This window comes from Platalea leucorodia, assembly GCF_965183815.1.
Source record: "Platalea leucorodia genome assembly, chromosome: 17".
NCBI classification, from domain to species: domain Eukaryota; kingdom Metazoa; phylum Chordata; class Aves; order Pelecaniformes; family Threskiornithidae; genus Platalea; species Platalea leucorodia.
In genome coordinates, this window is record NC_138839.1 from 8,229,269 (window position 1) to 8,248,937 (window position 19,669).

General features: G+C 52.3%; 1 protein-coding gene across 5 annotated transcripts in view; it reads right to left on the reverse strand.

The window, feature by feature from the left end:
• Window positions 1–5,261: 5,261 nt before the first annotated feature.
• Window positions 5,262–19,669, reverse strand: part of SPEN (spen family transcriptional repressor) — a 66,865-nt gene continuing 52,457 nt past the window's right edge. For 4 of the 5 annotated variants that reach the window (XM_082328843.1, XM_082328840.1, XM_082328844.1 and 1 more), the window contains 6 exons: window positions 19,459–19,559; window positions 9,059–16,976; window positions 8,037–8,450; window positions 6,967–7,161; window positions 6,273–6,431; window positions 5,262–5,534 (listed from right to left, as the gene is read on the reverse strand). In XM_082328843.1, the coding sequence (XP_082184969.1) occupies window positions 5,403–5,534; window positions 6,273–6,431; window positions 6,967–7,161; window positions 8,037–8,450; window positions 9,059–16,976; window positions 19,459–19,559 (8,919 nt within the window). In that variant the 3' untranslated portion in view covers window positions 5,262–5,402. The remainder of the gene's footprint in view (window positions 5,535–6,272; window positions 6,432–6,966; window positions 7,162–8,036; window positions 8,451–9,058; window positions 16,977–19,458; window positions 19,560–19,669) is intronic. The other variant, XM_082328841.1, reaches the window with a different exon arrangement.

A 19,669-nucleotide genomic window follows, 5' to 3' on the forward strand; every position in this document is an offset into this window, starting at 1 on the left:
GGCGGGGGGGGGGACGCTGCAGGCACCCTGTGGCCCCCCCGGCTGCGGGCTGGGGTCTGGCGCTGCTGCGGGGGGAAGGAGGGGGCTCCCCCAAAGGCGGGGCCCCTCGGCTGGGCTGAGCTGCCGAAATGCTCCGCTAATCGCTCACAAGGGCACGAGGGACTGAAAACGGGGATAATTGAGGTGATAAAGGTTAAAAAAAGGGGGGTCGGGATTTGCCAGCGGGGTTTTGGGGTGAAGGAGAGGGGAGGCCCCGCCCCGGCGAGGGCGAGCGGGGCTGGCGGCAGGGGAGAGCCCTTTTGGGGTAAAAAAAGGAGAAAAAGGTGCTGCTGGGTGCCCGGGGGAGGGGGGAGCCGGGGTTCACAGGGGCCCCCCAGGCCCTGCGGGGATGGAGCGGGGGGGTTGGGGGGCCAGGGGCTCTGCACCCATCCGTCTGTCCGTCTGTCCCCATCCCTGTTACCCCACCCGGCTGCTGCGGGGGTTTTGGGGCTCTGGGGGGCAGCGCTGGCCCCAGCCCTGTCCCTTGTCCCCTCAGTGCTGAGGCCGGGGGGGGACATGGGGTGGGGGGACAGACGGACAGACAGGTGTGAAGGCCAGGCATGCAACTGTCCGTGTGTCCAGCTGGCCATGCAACCACAGCACTGCACCCCCAAGGCCCCAGCCGACCCCCCAGCACCCCTGGTGCGGTAATGGGGACGGGGACAGACGCATGGACGGGTGCACATCCAGGTGTATGGTCAGCCGGACACACGGACAGTTGTACAGAAAGCCGGACACACGGACAGTTGTACAGAAAGCCAGACACATAGACGGATGGATGGATGTCAATCTGGACAAACGGACAGGTACACATCCAGCTGGACTTACGGATGGTGACACATCCAGCTGGACACACGGACAGTTGCAGGTCCAGACAGACAGATGGACCAGCTGGACGCACGGACGTCTGCGTGTGCAGCTGGACACACGGACGAGTAGATGGATGGATGCATGGAGGGTTGCAAGAGACAGCTGCAGGGTCATCCAGACACACGGACAGCTGTACGTCCGACCGGGCACACGGACAGTGGCAGACTGAGCTGGACACACGGACGAGTACACATCCAGCAGGACTCACAGACAGGCGTGTGTCCAGACAGACAGATGGACAGTTGTACATCCCGCTGGAAACGTCCAGAGCTGTATGTACTGCACGACACACAGATGGTTATGTGTCCAGCCAGACACACGGACAGTTCTACATCCAGACAGACAGATGGACAGCTGTACGCCCGGCTGGAAACAACAGCAGACCCGTTGGGCCCTGCCCCCAGCATCCGTGTGTCCGTCTGTCCGTGCCCCGTCCGTGTGTCCATCTCCCACCCCAGGCCTCTGGGGGCATTCAGGCCCGATCCCGGCTCCAGGGGCATGGACAGACGGACATGGGGACTCGGGGCGGGGTGGGGGCAAAGGGCCCGATCCTGGGCACGCGTGGGGGCGGGGCAGGGGGGTGGGGGGGGCGGGGGTGTGAAATCGCTGGTTTTTGGAGCGGGGCCTTGGGGCACAAACCCCGTTTTTGGGGCATTTGAGCTGGGGGGGGAGGGGGTGAGTGTGTGGCTGGGGGCGTCTGTCCGTGTGTCCAACTGTATGTGCAACAATCTGGCTGGACGTGCAACTGTCCATCTGTCTGGCTGTATGTACAACTGTCCAGCTGGACGTACAATGGTCCGTGTGGCCGGCTGGACATACAACTGTCTGTGTGTCCAGTGGTACGTACAGCTGTCCGTGTGTCCGGCCAGACGTACAATGATCCATGTCTCCGGCTGTATGTACAGCTGTCCATCTGTCTGACTGAATAGGCAACTGTCCGTGTGTCCGGCTGGACGCGCACATGTCCGTGTGTCTATCAGCATGTCCAACCATCCATGCATCCATCCATACAACTGTCCGTCTGTCCGGCGGGACGTACAACTGTCCGTGTGTCCATCTGGCCGTATCACATCCGTGTGTCCAGTGGTACGTACAGCTGTCCGTGTGTCCGGCCGGATGTACAATGATCCATGTCTCTGGATGGACGTACAACTGTCCGTCTGTCTGTCTAGAGGAGCAACTGTCCGTGTGTCTCGATGGCTGCAACACCGTCTGTACATCCAGGTGTACCTGCAACCAGCCGTGTGGCTGGCTGTCTGTCTGGTTGTGCAGCTGTCCGTGAGTCCAGCTGGATGTGCAACCGTCCGTGTGTCCGGCTCTCCGTACAACCGTCCGTGTCTCTGGCTGGACGTGCACCCGTCCATATGTCCAGCTGGCCACGCCCTGTCCGTGTGTCCGTACGGCTGTGTGTCCATCTGCAGGGTCACCCGTCCGTGCGTCTGTCCCACTGCGTTACCCAGCCGGGGCACTGGAGGGACAGAGCAGGGGTTGGGCGTCCAGCCGGACACACGGACGGTTGTATGTACAGCTGGACACACGGACGGTTGCACATTCAGACAGTTGGACAGCTGTACGTCCAGCCAGGGACATGGATCATTGTACATCTGGCCGGACACACAGACAGCTGTACGTGCAGCCGGACACATGGACAGTTGTATGTCCAGCTGGACACTTGTACGTATATCCGGACAGACACATGGACAGTTGCACGTCCAGACAGACACCCCCCCCCCCCCAGGCGCACACTCACCCCCCCCCCCCCCCCCCCAGCTCAAATGCCCCAAAAACGGGGTTTGTGCCCCAAGGCCCCGCTCCAAAACCCAGCGATTTCACACCCCCGCCTCGCCCCCGCCCCCCCACCCCCCTGCCCCGCCCCCCCACGTGCCCAGGATCGGGCCCCTTAACCCCCCCCAAACACTGCCCACGTGTCCGCCTGTCCACGCCCTGTCCGTGTGTCCGTCTTCCACCCCAGGCCTTGGGGGGGGGGGGGGGGGGTTCAGGCCTGATCCCAGCTCCAGGGGCACAGACAGACGGACATGGGGACTTGGGGGGGGGGGCAAAGGGCCCGATCCTGGGCACACGTCGGGGCGGGGCGGGGGCAGGGCGGGGTTGTGAAATTGCTGGACATGCAACTGTCCGTCTGTCCAGCTGTACGTACAACTGTCCGTCTGGCTGGCTGTACGTACAATTGTCCGGCTGGATGTACAACTGTCTATGTCTCCAGATGGACATACAACTGTCCGGCTGTCTGTACAATGGTCCGTGTGTCCTGCTGGACATACAACTGTCCGTGTGTCCAGTGGTACGTACAGCTGTCCGTGTGTCCGGCCGGATGTACAATGATCCATGTCTCCAGCTGGACGTCCAACTGTCTGTCTGTCTCCCTGGACATACCACTGTCCGTGTGTCCGGATGGCTGCAACACCGCCTGTACATCCAGGCGTACCTGCAACCGGCCGTGTGTCCATCCGTCTGGCTGGTTGGGCTGTGACTCCTGGACGTGCACTCGTCTGTGTGTCCAGCTGGACGTGCAGCCGTCCGTCTGTCCATCCATCCCTCCTGCCTCCATCCCACCCCCAGGGTCCTGGGGGGGGGGGGGGCGGTCCAAGGCCCAATCCGGACCCCAGGACCTCCCCCCGTGGGGGGTCCCCGGCCGAGCCCCCTGCCCCCCCCCCCCCCCCCCCCCGGGCACCCAGCAGCACCTTTTTCTCCTTTTTTTACCCCAAAAGGGCTCTCCCCTGCCGCCAGCCCCGCTCGCCCTCGCCGGGGCGGGGCCTCCCCTCTCCTTCACCCCAAAACCCCGCTGTGGCCGCGCCGGCGGGGTCCAGAGCCCCGCTTTTCTCCTCAATCTCCCTTTTTACCGCATCTTCTCCGTTTTAACCCGTTTGCCCCAGCGATGGCGATGAACCGAGGGTTCCGGTGGCTCCCCCCAGCTCCTGGCGTCGCCTCCCTCCCGCGCCAAAGCCCAGCGTGCTTTTGGGTGGAAAAGCGGTGAAAACGGTGAAGCCTGGCTCTTGCTTTTTTAAAGGACGGCGAATATCAAAATTCGGGGATTGTTTTGCAAGCAGTTGGCGCGTATCGAAATGGAAAGCGGGCAAAAAAATGGCAACTTTGGTTTTCAACAGATTATTTACCCCACGCGAAGGAAAATAAACAAAGGTTTGAGTTTACGCTGATGAAATTATCTTTTTTTTCTTCTTTTTTTTTTTGAAACGAGAGATTGGTGGCGACGCCTGGGGGGAGCCCCCAACCCTCCTCCCGCTCTCCCCCCGCACGGCCGAGGGACGAGATCCGGGCGCCGAGGTGTTTTGTATTTTTTAATAAAGTTTGTAATCCAATGGACACACAAAACAAAACTGCGCTGAGAAAAAAAACAGTTCCATAAATTAATAAGTGTTAGGGAAGGCGAGGGGGGGCACGGGGGGCCGCAAGTCTTTGTACAAGTGTATAACACTTCCACAGCTCATGAGACGAGGGGGGCATGTTTAAATGAAGCGCACTTACAAATGAGTGACAATACAAAGTCTGAGTATGAAAATAAGATTTTCTCTGAAAACACATTTTTGGCACAGATTAAAAAAAAATGTATGTTGTGGGGATTTGATTTTTTTTTTTTTTTTAAAGTCAGTATTATATATATTTATATATATTATATATATATTTATATATACACACACCCACTGAGTTCTGCATATCCCACCAGGAAGGAAAATAGCTCTCCCTTTTGTTTTTTTTGTTTTTTTTCGTTTTGTATTTTCTTTTTTTTTTTTTCAGTGTAAACTGTACATCCCAGATGAAGAGAAGACGGCTGCAGCAGGGGCAAGTGGAGGAGAGGAAGGTTCACATCCAGAAAAATTAAAACAAAACAAAAAAAAAGACCCCAAAAACAGGAAAAAAAAAAACCAAAAAAACCCAATAAAATAAAAATAAAAAAAGATAATGTGTGAAATGATCCTTGACCCACAAATTTCAGCAGAAGTCCCCAGGTCCTGCGTTTAGTCCACGGCGCGTGTTAATGTGTGTCAAGACATCCAGAACGTCACAGCGTGTCTCCAACTGTGCAAAGGTCCGAGTCACTAATTTAGTGCAAAGGCAGTTCAGGTTCTTTTTTATTTTTTTCCTTTTTTTTTTGTTAAAAAAAATAAGCCATCCTTTCTCTTTTCCCCAAAAGGAGGCACAGAAACCCCATACCAGTCCGCCTGCTGAGTGCATCAGTTGTCCGTAAGCTAAAGCAATATGTAAACATACAGGGCAGCGGGAGCGCTACCCACGACAGTTTGATCGAGGCCGGTTAGGGCAGGAGGCTGGTAGTCTGGCAGCATTCTCTTGTTTCATTCCTTTCTCTCTCTCTCTTTTTATTTATTTTTATTTTAATTTTTTTTTTTTTGGTGGTTTTTGTGGGCTTTTTTTTTTTTTTTTTTTTTTTTTTTTTTTTTTTTGCTGCAGGGCCTTGGAAAAAAACAAAAGAATAAAGTCAGTAACCGGTAAACAGCTCATACCGACGCGATGACAATCATCAGATGAGGAGAGATGTTGGAGATGCTGGCGAGGAGGTCCGGGGCCAGGCGGGACAGGTGGCTTTCCGAAAATTCGCAGGGTGGGAAGATCTGCAGAACGTAGGCAGGCTGCGAGGGAGAAAAGAAACACGGGTGAGAGACAAAGCGGGGCGAGGGCTGGCCTCAGATGTTTTAAAATGGGACATTCGGATGATTTTTGGGGTGCTTCAAGGCGCTTGTATAAAAAGGGCGAGACTGTTCCAAGGTGGGGAGTTTTTCCACACCAGGGATGTAAGAGCTGGCTGGTTTTATTGCAAAAGACAAAAAAAAATCCCATCAATTATCATTTCAGCGGTCGCTCGGGCACCGACTGCTCATTCTGGGCCGTTTCCACCCAGGGAACAGATTCAATTTGCTTCGATGCAGCGACGCATCTGGAATAAACGCTCCACATCACCAAACCCAAGTTTTGTCTTTATGCGGCAAAGAGCAAGAAAACTCCCAAGTGTCCTGGAAAAATCAGGCTATGACGTGAGGAAGAGACAAGGACTCTACTTCCAATGCAGAAAAAGAGGTGGAAAATGGGTTTGGTTTGTTTTCAACCGAAGATGTAGGGCTGTGAACAAACTGAACATACATTTGGGGGTTTTTTTTTGGCTTTGCAGTTCATCTTCAGTAATTATATCAATTACGTCGGTGCGTTTTGATTGGCGATGTAACAAGCCGGCACGGTAAACGCGGGGGGTTCGTTTCAACGATAAAACCAGGCACCTCAACTACAATCTTAAGCGAAGACCCGGGGTGGAAGGCTGCAGGTCCCGTTATCTATCGATTTAGTTTATCTACGGCGTTTCACCCTGCCAATACCTGATTAGAGCCGGGGTTGGGAACGTTGATGATTCCTGCGGCTTGCTTAGCCTGCAGGTAGCTGATGAACGCAGCCTTAAGTGACTCAGTCTGATTCACTACGTCTTCCTGGTCTCGGCCACAAGGCAAGGCCAGTAATAGGCAGTAATCGCTCTCCACCTGGAAAGAAAATAACAGTAATTAAGTCAAATGTTTGCTGGAACAGGCCCGTTCCTGACAGACGTTCATTATCCGCAGCGGCAAATCCTCTCTTTGAACCCCTTCGAAGTTACAGAAGATGTGCTGAAAGCTCGGCCAGCCCAGGCGGTGAAAAGGACTGAGAACTACTCATTTCTACGGCCGCCTGAATTCCACCTTCCCCTTACTCAGACCTATCAGAGCCAGCAGGAATCTGCTCCAGGGCCGAGGGACGGGTGACTTCAAAGCTTTCCCAACTCGGCTGTTCCCTTTTCTATGAATGCAGAGTACTACCTATGGCTCACGACTTGCAATCTGTATTGCACGCTCTTTGGGATGAAGGAATCGCACAGCTATTACCAGAATCCCAAAATAACGTGACACGAGCAACGAGAGCTGAAGTTTCTGGGAGAAGCGGTGGTTTTTGTGTTACACGGCTGGCAGGACCAGCCCAGCTGTTAATAATAGATATTAGCTCTTCCCAAACCCGCATCCTCCCCCCGTCCCCACCCCTCACCATCATCCTGCGCGCGACGCCCTCCAGCTGCGAAGCCTCCAGCCGCATGCGCTGAGCGATTCTCAGCGGCGGTCCTCCCTCCGGCGCCGGCAGGGACCGGTGCGCCAAGACGTTATTACCGGAGACGAAGTGGAGCTGAACAGCGGCCGTGTCGTTTTTTAGAGCCAAAAGGCCCTGCCAGACAATCGGGTATTTCTGGAAAGAGAGGGGAAAGAAACATTGAACGTAAACGAAGGAGAGGGGGATCTTAAATCCCGACTGAGCTGCTCGTTTGCCTCCGATACTTTCACAGGCGATTAAGACACCACCGCTTTGCTTTAAGGACTCGGTACAGATGCAACATCTTATTACTCCTCGTACGGGCTTGCGTTAGGTCCTGCTAAATCAGTAATTCAGTCCTTTTTCTTCCAGCTGGCTAAGACGCTTGGGTGGCTCCCTTCATCGTAACATCAGAGCACTTCCCAATCTTTCAGCCTCCCACACAGCGCGAGGCAGAGCGGGGCTGTTACCGAACGCTATTTTCTCCTTTACGAACGGGAGAATTGAGAAACAGCAGTAGCAGGAGAGTTGCTCAAGGTTATACGGGAAATACTCGGCGCTGAACGCAACTCCAAGTTCCTCGTCGGTGCCTGTTCCTCACTATCTCCCTCCTCCTCAGTCTCCAGGCTTTATTTTCTTTAAATTAAATACACCATCACTCTCTCCTGCCTGTGAAGAAAACCTTCCCAAGAAACAGCTGACTGTAAAAATGATGCAGCACTGCCTGCCTGTGCCTGCAGGCTGTCTGAAACCACGATGAGACACAGGGGCTGCTCTGCATTAACAGCACCTTATCTTGAGACTGGGAAATGCCACGTAACCGTGAAGACGGCTAAAATTCACCGGGGAGAGAAACAGCCCAGAGAGCAGACAGACGATCAATCGCCTTCTCTACATCCGAAGCATTTGATGCAAGAGAGGTCAGATTTTGGTGCCACAGGTGAGACAAGCTATACAGAACCTGATTATGTCTCCCCGGACGAGGAGCACACGGCTACTCGGCCAGGAGAAGACGACGGAGCGATACTTACCGTCAGAAGCTGAACCATATCCACAGGCCTCTGCGAAACGGGGTGAGGAGACGGCTCCTGTTTGAGAGCGGACTGGGGCTCAGGGCGATTGAGGGGCAGCCCCGGCGGGGCCCCAGGACCCGACGTCGTCGGAATAAACATGGATTGCTTGGGAACCGCCTGAGGTTGGTGCGGTGACGGAAGCTCCTGTTTCATCGAAATGGCAACGGGCGAAGGGTAGGAGGTCTGGCCCGTGTCCGCTTGTGCCCTCTGAAGGTGGACGTGAGGGTCTATCGGTGCCGCATGCCTATTTACAGTGGGGTGGTGACTCTGTTCGGGTCCTGCTGCCGGCGGGCCCTTGGGATCCTGGGGGATCTGAGGAGTCTTGCTGCGTACCGGCTGGCTGGGGTGCGAGTGTTCACCCTCCGGCAGACCCTGGGAAGCAGGCGGTGGGGGAAAAAGGAAAGATTTGAGGCCACGGGCATATCAGAACTTGTTCATTCAACGATAAGGCTGCCAGGACACCACCAGATTGCAGGTGGAGAAATCTGAGTGCATCTCCGAACCACCAAACCAGCCCTGCTGCGGCGGTGCCTGGACCAGCCTCCCCTTCCAAAGCCACCCCAGCAGCCTCTGACACCCGAGAGCTGAAACGCATCCCCCGGATCCCGCCCCGAGCCCAGCCTTAGCCACGCCATCCGTCCAGGGATGCCTGACCCACGCGCCACCTCGACGCTGATAATTCTGCCCCCAACACCTCTGCGTCTAGAAACCCGTAGGCAGCTTCACACCTTCTGGCTGGAGTCCTAGAGTAGTGAAGAAAATGTGGTTTTTTAGCCTCCTGTAATGCTAAGCAGCGTTCAAACCCCATTTCCCAAACAAGAATAGCTCCTCTTGGGCTATGAATTTGTGCAGGGCTTGGAGACTAACCACAGACAGCTAAACTCGGCTCCTGTGGCCACGCAGAGCTGTGCCGGGGCTTTAATTAGCTCAAAGCGCTCCAGATTTCAGGTAGAAAGAGAAGAAAGGGTTGTATTTCTCACCTGAGATGGGGTCATGCTCCGGGAAGGCAACCCAATTGGCGAGGCGCCCGGGAACTGAGGATGCCCAAGCTGTGCCGCCGTATGGTAATTCCTCATGTCGCCATACACAGACCGATAATCGTGAAAGGAGCTCCCCGCGGGGTGCATGATCTGTACCCCGTGCGGTACCACCACCGGCTGCGTCAAAGGCAGTCCAGGCAGCTGGCTGCTGGAGGGGACGCTGAGGAGCCGGGGTTCGCTGTGAGGAGAGTGTGCCATCTTGCCTTCGGAGGATTTTGGCGTCTCTTTTCCGGGCTGCGGGGTCTTACTGACGGGGGGAGTTTTCACAGCCCCTTCAGGCGTTCGGGATTGTCTCGTTTCCGAGTGGTGCTCGCCCACGGCAGCCATGTGCGGGTGCATGATCATCCTGACGTCCCGGGGGACGTTGTACTGGTCGAGCCTGATGCTCGTGGGGTGCATGCGGTAATCCGGCTGCATCACCAGCACGTCGGACTGAACGGGGGCTGGTCCCCTGCACACCGTGGTGTGGTGGTAGTGCATCTCCTCCTCGGGGGCATGCTGAGAAGACAGAGGAGGCATGACTATGTCCCGTATCGGAGCTGGCTGGGGCGTGCTGGATCGCTGAGGTTTGATCTCTATCTGGGGTTGCAGAGCAGCTCGGGGGGAGTGGAGCGCTTCCGGGCGGATGCCGTAAGGGATGCCGGAGAGAGGAGGGGTGTTCATTCTCACCTCGCCTTGGGACAGATGGCCCAGGGACACAGTCTGCGTTACGCTGTGAGGGGGCATGATAACAGATTGCTCGGGGTGCATGCTGGATATGTACTGAGGAACGGGAATTCCCGGCGCCAGCATGACGGGGGTACTGCTCGATAAAGCCGGAGACGAGGTACTGCCGGGATGACAAGCCCGGGGGAACGGCGACGGCGAGTGCCCGCTCGTACGCGGCGAGTGCGGCTCCTGTTTGGTGACCCCCAAGTGGGAAATAGCCCGGTCGGTTGGGGTGCTGGGTCCCGAGCTGACGTGGTTTGCTTCCGAATGCATTTTCCCAGAGAGGGAAGGGTGGTGAGGACTAACTCCAGGACTCAAGTTGGAGGGTTGCAGAGTCTTGGTCTCCACTTTCAGAGCAGCTGGATCAGACAGTTTTTTGTTCACAACCATCTGGTTGTGGACGAGTACGGGTGGAGTGTTTACAGTCTGCGTGAGGACTTTACCGGGCTGAGACGCTGGCGTCTGGACAGAAAGGTGGGACGAGTCGGACTTCTCCAGTGCAGTGCGCTCTTGTTTAACGGAGGAGATGACGGGCGACGTATTATAAGGTTGTGTTCCTAGTACCAAAGAAGAATGGGTGGAAACAGTCCCGTAGCCCGCCGAGGTCTGGGAGCCTTTCGGAGTCGGCTGAGATGGCGTGATAGGTTCCTGTTTGATCTGAGACTTGGATACAGACTGCTGAAACTCTATGTCGACAGCGCTGGCTGGGGGAATCTGGCTGATCTTGGCACTAATTCGCTGAGGGCCTTCCGTCTTCTGCCCCGAGTAACTCAGAAGCACGACGCCCTCCGAGGTGTTGACCCGCAGCCCCGGACTGGACCCAGTCTCTACAGGCCTCTCCTCGATAATAGACATCGATCCCGGATGAAACCTACTGTTATCATTTGTGCTTGACCTCTGCTTAAATTTCGGCGAGGGGGCGTTGACGAGACACGTCTGGGTTTGGGGAGCTTGCTTCACCAAGGTGATCCTCGGAGCCTCCTCCAGGTCCACGCTGTGGGGCATCCTGCTTATAACAGAGGTGGCTTTGGGAGCAATCACGGTACTTATCTTTTCCTTCTCGCTGAACACCGGTGCTTCGGCCACCGGTGGGTCCAAGGCGTTGGTGACGGGAACTGCCGGCTTCTCCTCCGAAACCGGTTTTATGGCCTCTACCGCGGGGTGGAGGGGTACGTCCTCCAAACGAGGCGCGCTCACCGGCTCGGCGTGCGTCGTCGTCACGTGCGTGGAGGTTATGCTCGTCGCAGAGACGTACTTGGGCTCCATGAGTATCTTCCTCAAAGTGCTGGAGTTTGTATCAATATCCGATGCCTTCGTGTCCGGTGGGAGAGCGGGCGGGGGCGTGGAACGGGCACGGGGTTCCTCATGCCTTACCATCCACTCCGGCACCTTGGCAGCAGCGGAGTGAAGTGGGACGATCGTGGCGGGCACCGGGGTGGGCAGCTTGGCCGCTGCCGAAGGGACGGCAGGAAGGGCTGCATTTGGGGCGCTCGGCGGCGTGATGGGCGCGTTCTCCATGGGCGACCGTATCTTGAACCCGCTCTGACTCCCCTCGTCGAGGGGAACCGGCGGGGCGGCCAGGTCCAGAGGAGCCGGAGCAGGTGCTTTTGGAGAGGTGCTGCTCTCAGCGACGGCTTCGTGCACAGCCACAACCTCAGTGGCTGCAGCCTTGCCGGTGTCGGAAGCGCTTGGCTCCATGGACACCTGAGCCGCGGTTTTAGTTTGCTTTTCCTCCTTCGAGGCTTCTTCGGGTTTTGTCTTTACTTCGTTGGTGGGGGGCGACTTGCTCTGCACCCTCTCCGGCTCGAAGGCATTGACTTCAGCGGCGTCGCCCTTTCTGCCCGTGCTCCTTTTGCGCCTCTGCCGCGTGGTTTTCTGACGGCCCTTTTCCTTCCGAGCAACTTCAGCCTCCTGCAAGGTCTCGGCCTCCTGCGCAGAGTTGGAAGATTCGCTGAAGCTGACTTCGGCCTCCTTGCTCTCCGTCTCTACCGCCGACGGGGCAGAGCTGGGAACCGGCTGCACCGTGGGCTCGACGGCAGCCTCAGTTTCTAGGATATTATTCACAGCCTGATCAGTCTCGGGCTCCATCTCCTCCCGAGGTGACGGTAACACCATGGGCTCTGCGGGGATTTCAGCTTCCGATTCAGCGGGATACGTCGGGGGCGCAGGAAAGCTTTCCGTCTCCCCAGAAATATCATTGATGATGGAGCCGATGGCCGCTGCCAGCTCCGTTTCACTAGCCTGATGTGCGGGTTTATCTCCTTCCTCCTCCTGACGAACTTCAGGCACATCTGCCGTCGGCTCTTTGTAGGCAGCAATTGACGGAGGAGTTTCGGTGAGCTTTGCGATATTCTCCACGGCCTGCTCGAGTTCGATCTGTTTTGCTAACTGGGCAGCTTCGGGGGACTGCTTTGGTTCCCGTATCACCTCTTTTTCCGTTTCTGGGAATGAATCTTCTACCTCATTCTTAGCAAAATGGGGTGGCAAGATGTCCTCTTTTGGGGGGCTCTTCATTTTGGACGGCGACACCGCCACCGGCTCTGCCTCCTCCTCAGTCGGCCGCAAGGCGCCCTTGACTTCGTCCACGTTGAGGCGTATTTCTACATTTTTGAGACACACGGATGCTTTATCTACGACAGTTTTGGTATTTTTATACCTTCCCCTTTTGGATTTCGTAACCTTTTCTGGCACTGGCTTCTTCTCAATGATCTCAACCGTGGGGATTTCTAGCTGATTTTTCTCCGCTTCCAGTTCTTTCCTATCACGTTTCTGCTCGCTCGCTGCCGGCTCTTTCTCAGTGGCTTTTGCTTTATTGCTGTTGTCACCGACGCTCGATTCCTGACCGCTTCTTTCAGCAGCATCTTCAGATTCAGCCAAGGTATCGGCTTTCGGTTCGTTCTTCCCTTTCTTCCCCTGTTGGCTGGTAGCAGCTGATGAGTGACTGTGTGTTAGCTTCTGGGACCTAGGAGACCTCCAGCCTTCTGCAGGCTTAGGAGCTTCCACAGCATCTTTAGTTTCAGCCTCCTCTGCCTCTTGCTGTACCGGTTCTGTCTTTATTGGAGAGATGTCTTCCTCCGGCTTACGGCGGGTTTTCGGAGGTCTTCCCCTCCTCGGGGTCGTAGGAACGGTTGTCACTGTTTCCTGCGGTTCCTTTTCCCCTCTCTTCCTGGTGGATCTAGTGACCTCCATGGAGTCCTTCACCGGAGATGGGCCTTCATTGTCCCCCGTGGTAGCGTAGACTGACCGTACGTTTCTGCGCCTAGTCCGGCCTATTGGCAAGCTTGGCTCCACGTTTTCCGGCTCTGCAGCAGAACTAGGGGATTTAGCAGCATTCCTCGAAACCTTCTCCGCCTCCACTTTCAATTCGGAAAGCTTCTGCGTCTCCCCACGAGGAGAGCTCGACCTTTTGAGTTTTTCACGGTCAATTCTTTCGCTCTTCCTCGTGACGGGCTTTTCCGTGACATTAGCTGCAGCCGACTGCACGGGAGTCTTGGAGCGTTTACTCTTGTAGGACTTTTTATCTTTTACAACAACCGGAGGTTCGACTTCCATATCGTTGTCAGAAACAGGCGGCAGGACCTCAGCAGCCGCCTCTACCTTTTGACTCGCACTAGCGTCAGCGTTGGCAGAAGGCGGAGGATTTTCTTCTTTAGGTTCGGCAGCCTCATCGGACTTCTGAACTAGCTTGGGCGGAGGTGGAACCAACTGGGGGGCTTCAGGTTCTGGATCTACACTGATGTCTAATGAAGCTCCAGGAGTAGGAGGCTTGGTATCCAAGTATGAAGGATGCTCTGTTGCCACAGCATCTTCCTCCGGTGCCAGGGTTGTAGCAACAACTTCTTTACTAGCTTCTACGACTGGCGGGGGTTCGGTTTGCTCGGGTGGTTCGATTTTGACAGGAGCAGCAAGTTCAGGAAAAGGTTTTTGTTCCTCTGTTGTAGAAGCAGGTTCAGACGTTTTTTCTTCTTTTACAGAAGCTGTTTCCACCACTACCTTTTCGTTTGCTACCTTCTCAGAAGCAACCGGTGCTGGTTCCTGCGGTAGGACAGCGGCCGAAGAGGGAGCAACCACTGAGGAAGTTTTATGTTCTGGTTCTTTACTATCAGGAACCGTTTCTGGTGTTTTCGGCCGGTTTTCTTTATCTTCCTGTTTTTCCACTTCTTTTGGTTTCTGATCTTTCTCCTTTTCTTTCTGCTGCATTCGCGTTAGTTCAATAAATCTACTGTGGAAGAGAACCACCGGTTCTTGCACCAAGTCAGCCGTGCTGTTAGTCCCATCGGAGGAAGACTGTCTCCCATACAATCTACCAGAAATGAAGTCGAGATCATCGTCTTTTCTCTCTAAATGCTGCAGGCGCTTGGAGTCCTGTTCAAAGATTGAACTATGCAAAAACCGAGAAGCAAACAGTTCCTGTCTCTCTTGTTCCTCCTCTTTATGATCTTCTTTCTTATCATCCAGTTTTCCACCTTCTGAATCGGTCCTGATTTTTTTCTTTTTCATATACCAAGATGGAATTGGTCTCGGAGCCGAGTCAACCTTCTCTTTGTCTTTATTGTTTCTAAAACTAGCAAATCGTGAATCCCAGTCTAGAAAGGACCAGTTTTCTTCTCTGGACGAAGAGAGAGATTTAGCTCTTTCAAGCAAGGCCTTTGTGTCTGGTGTGATTGTCTTGTCCAACGCAAAAGAGTAAAATTTGTTTCTTTCTAAGGAACTTGACAGTCTTTCCTCTCTTTCACGTAACTTCTCTTCTCTGTCCCTTAATAAAAAAGACAACCTGGAACTCTCCAACAAGGACGAGGCTTTCGGGGAATGGGGCTTGTTTTCGCTGTCATCATCCGAATCTGAAGGCACCTCCCCGGGTTCCAGGTCTCGGACAGACCGCTTGCGTATGCTGTCTCTTTTGACGATGCTGCTTGGAAAGCTGATATCAACTCTACCGGGCTCCTGCTTCACTTGTGTTTCCCACCTACTCGAGTCATCTTCAGAACTCAGCACGGATAGCTTTATTTTAGCCATTTCTGCCATCTGCTCCCTTCTGCTGGAATCGTAGGGATTAAATTTCAGTGAATCCTCCCTCACAGTCATGTTGGAGTATGAAAGACCCTTTTCTTCTATTTTAGGCGATTCTTTGGTTTCCTTTAATGGCATTAGCCTCGGAGAATCGAGCGTGTCGTCATCTTCATGGAAAGGGAAGTGTCTGATACTAGGGGAACAGGACGTCCTTTCCGAGTCCTCACTCACCTGACGAGAACTTCTGTAGTTTCTTTCTCTTTTCGTGCTAATTTCGAAGTCAAACTGGTCAGTCTTTTTCCTTTTACTTGGTGGAGAGTCATCGGTGACATCTTGCGGAGGTTTTCCCACCTCGTGGACCAAGCTCCGTCTTTCGTATTCATCCACATCTTTCTTTGGACTGCCGAACTTCTCAGACTTCGCTATCTCCATTTCCAGCTGCTGTTTTAACCTGCGACTTTGCTCCATTTGTTTCCTGTAGCTTTGCGTGTGGTCGATGTCAATGCCAATTTTCTCCTCCGTATCAGCTGACTGAGGTTTCTCTTGGCCAAGTTTATGGTCAGGTGTGTCTTCAGGAAGACCAGAGTAATTCTTCCTTGCATCCTCTCTCTCTGTTCCCTGGTCATCTAGTAGCTGTACCTGTTTATGCTGGGGTTTTACTGGATTCAGTTTTTTAGAAGAGAGTTCCTGAACTTCCACCGGTTCATCGGCTGCGTCCATTAGCCTCGCCTGCAGATCTAGGGTGGGACGCATGCCAACATTAAGAGTCTCCTGAATTTCTTTGGGACTGGTAACAGGAATAAGTCTTTCCAGTTTGAGTTTTTTAGATTCCCTTTTAAGCATCTCCTTCCTCAGGGGTTTTCTCTCCAATTCTCCTTCCCTTAACATTGCCGCTTCTCTAGACGAAGCCGTTGCATCAAGCTGCTTTTTCAAAACCACGCGTGCATCTTCCTCATCTTGGCTGCTTCTTTTTACTTCCAGTTTTTGCCTGTCAGGTTTCAGATTTGCATCGGCAAAACGTCTTTTACGAGCCTCCAACTTGTCTAAATCTACCGCGTTGGCCCCCTCAGAAGTTTGCTCTGTCTTCAAGTGCTTTTTGGGTTTCAGTTTTCCCTCCTTATCCACCACTTCTACGTGACTGGCAAGGGCTTTCTCTTTTTGTACCTTGGTTCTGACAGGTTCCAGTTTAGACTGATCAGACTTGGTTTGCTCACCTTGAGATGTCTGTGTTTTTTGTTCAAGAAGCGGGGACTTCATAGTGTCATTATCAAGCTTTGCTCTCAGTTTCTCCAAAGCGGGCTGATCAATAACTTTCCCTTCCTTTTCTTTTACTCGGGTCAACACGACGCAGGGCATTAGTTCCAGACGGTTTTTAGCTGTCCCTTCTTTGTCACCTCTCTCTTTACTTTGTTTACTATTGCCCTTCAGCTTTTCAGGGCTGGGCTCTCTCTCATTCTCTTGATCCGTTTCAGAAGACTGAGAGCTGGGTGAATGGATTTTTGCTTTCCGTTTTTGCTTATCGGTTTTCTCCTTTTCTAATTTTTCCGGCTTCTCCTTTCTCACCAAGCGTTTCTCCTTGTCGACCCTCTCCTGGTCGAAAGCACGCTCTTTCTCTGTTTTTTCGTTTTTTGCGTAACGTTCCACGCGGGCTTTGTCGAGCTTGTCGTATCGTGGAGGAGACAAAGAGCTGCAGCTGCCACTGCGATCCGATGACCTGCTGTAAATCCTCCTCTCCGAATCGCTCTGCAGCCTTTCCGATTGCGAGGGAGACGCTCCAGGGCTCTGCGGACGCCTGGAGTGCGTCGGACTCTGGCTCCGTTCAATCGGTCTCCGTTCGTGGTCTCTGTCCCGATCGGATTCGAACCGTTCCCTCTCCCTCTCTCTCTCCCGTTGCCTGTAACTGTACTCCCTTATGTCCTGCTCGTACGGATCGCCCCTGTAATCCCTGTACTCGCGTGGGTCGTCGTAGTATCGTGGGTCATAGTAGTCTCCTTGGTAGGGATCCCACTCTGCGTAAAATTCTCTGCCTCGAGCTGGGTATTCTCGCCGAGGATCTTCAGGATACGTCCCTGGCGTCCGAACAGTCTCATAGTAAGTACGATCAGGGGCATATTCGTAAGATCCTCTTCTTTCATCTCTGCTAAATATAAGAATAAACAGATTACTATTCCTTCTCAACTGACGTACTGCATTAACACATTCTTTGCTATGTGGGGGAATCATTTTATGATAATTTCTTCATATGAGCATCAAGGCAACTGTACACAGCTGCATACAGAGATTTAACAACAATGAATCGGTGCGCAGTGGATTAAACGCTTTGTTAGCTTATCAAATACCGTATGCAGTTAATCGGTCATTTCGTGACGGCTCTGCCAAGTATCTTTTCGCCACCCTCACTGCTTCATTTTTGCCAAATTCAAATATTGCATTAAATTGAAGTAAAACCTACACTGCACCTGGGTACCCACGTGCAGCCTGTCATGGTGAAGACTGCCCCGTCTCAAGAAACTGAAACCCACCTCTGAAAACATGAGTCAAGTCAAAACCCAAGGCTGGAACCTCTCCATTACTAAGCAGTAAAGTGCTAATAAGATGTCTTTAAAAATGCTAAACCCTGTAAGTGATCATTTAATTCCAAAATTAGCTCTTTCGCTGCATGTGACATGCTGACGTTGCCTATTTACAGACGAAGTCAACAAAAAAAAAAAATCAGGTTGCTTATGAGAGAGGGTGAATTCATGGGCAGCATTCAGCAAATAAGTCAAGCAATTAGCGTTATTAACTCAAATACCTCCAAACAGCAAAAATACGCCATTTATAACACTCAACATGGCTCTCTGGCAGAGGGGTGGCATGGAGCTGGTGCTCCAATTCTCCACCATTACAGAGTGTTTTGCATACTCCATTTCACATACGTTTATTTGGCTTCACAGTTTATGTTTTATGTTAAAAGCTGACAGCTTCCACATTTTAAGAAACGTACAAAAGTGAAAAGGGAACACGAAGAAACAAAACATGGAAGACAAAAACCTCATTCTGCAAGTGAAGTGGGACATTGTGAAAGGCGGCTGTGAAGTTAAAAAAATTAATCATGGTTTTTGGCGGTTTTTTTTTCCTTTGGGTCCTATTTAGACTGGCTACAACAGAGAACCTGGTTAGTGCAGATCTTAGCATCATTGCAAGGGAGTGTGAACTGCCAGGAGGAGCTCAGAGGAGGACTAGAAGATGCAGAATTACAAAGCTCGCTGCAGAGCTCGCTCGATCACTCTGTGATTCATTATTCCTAAGTATCTCGTAATGACTGTGTGAGCATAATGACAGAAAAGGAAAAACAAGCCTAACGTGTACCCAAGTATCACGTTGTTCCAGAAATCAGTGTTCTACTCTGAATTATTTCACGGTGAAAATAAGCCCAGCTGACTCCTGTGCGGTAAAAGACATCCAATAATGCACTTCTCTTTTCTGAATTTGGTGTGGTTCAGAGGAAATTATTACTGACTGCTGGCTTGCACATCACAACATCGGCAAGGACTGGGGAACGCACACATTTATTTCCATTATGCAAATCCTGATTGCCAATTTCCAAACCCTCCTTGCCTTTAAATCTGGCAATTCTGCATATATGTTAGACCAATCTATTTTGCTGCAAAAAACCACCGAGTTCATCTAGCTCACAGATACAATCAGTGTCACGCTGGGCTTATTCATAGGTAAACCAGAGCCCTGACAATTAAGCCAGCCTCTGAAGGCAAGAGAAATGCACCCACACAAAAAGAAAATACTTTTGTTTTCAGCCTTCACCATAGTCATTAGTAATAAAAACATGGATGTTTATTCAGCCACCGGCGAAAAAAAGGCACAGAACGCGGAGTGCTTCTGTGCCAGGCTGCTCTCTGCAGAGGTTAGGTGGCCACGCAGGGGAAACACAAGCCTTTGCAGCATGTGCAAAACGGCCAGACACCGTCATGACAGATGCTGCAGAAGGCAGTCAACACAGAACACATTTCTCATGTCAAACAGCAAAAAAAAAATTGTACCCTCACTCGTATTTCATTAGTTTATCAAGTTAACAAACTAGACTGGTAAAAAGGGGTAGGTGGAAGACCAAATTTTACTCTCGGCTCAGCAGATGAGCAGCAGTAGTTTATCAGACTGTATATACACCCGTTAACATATACATTTCTCTTGAGCGTATGGGAAGGCATTACAGATAAGCTATTCTTTGCAATCCTGAGAAATGACAAATGACTCACAACTGTGTCCTGGTGACCCATCACAGTAACTGGATACTAAATACACAGAGCACGCAGACAGCCGAAACCGCCACCTAAGTATGAATTTCAGTAACCAGCTACACCTCAGATGTGTGATATCCTGTCTGCTTTCATCTGCACGGTTTAAGTCTGACCACCTAAACTTGTTTAAAAAAAGAAATATTGAAAAGGTAAAAGACATGAAAAATATGCTAAAATGCTGTTAATAAAACTCTAAAGAGAAGGATAAAGTTGAGAGGATTAGAAACAACTGTTTGTTTAATAATTACGGCCTGGAGAAAGTTTAACTGCACTTAAGATGATGCTGGAAAAGTAAAAGACTGTAATAAATATATTGATACATGCCTTCTTTCTGCCAGCATTTCATAAAAGTCTCTGATATCTTGACCCGTTTTCTCCATGGAATGATAAAATGCCAACTGACTTTCTCGATTTGCAAAGTCCACCTGAAAAATAAAGGATAAATCACGTTCAGTGAGAGAAACATCCATTTTGACAACATTTCACTGTCTGCTGCAGAGTCTGAAGATGGGAGCAGAACTGAAAACAGGGATGA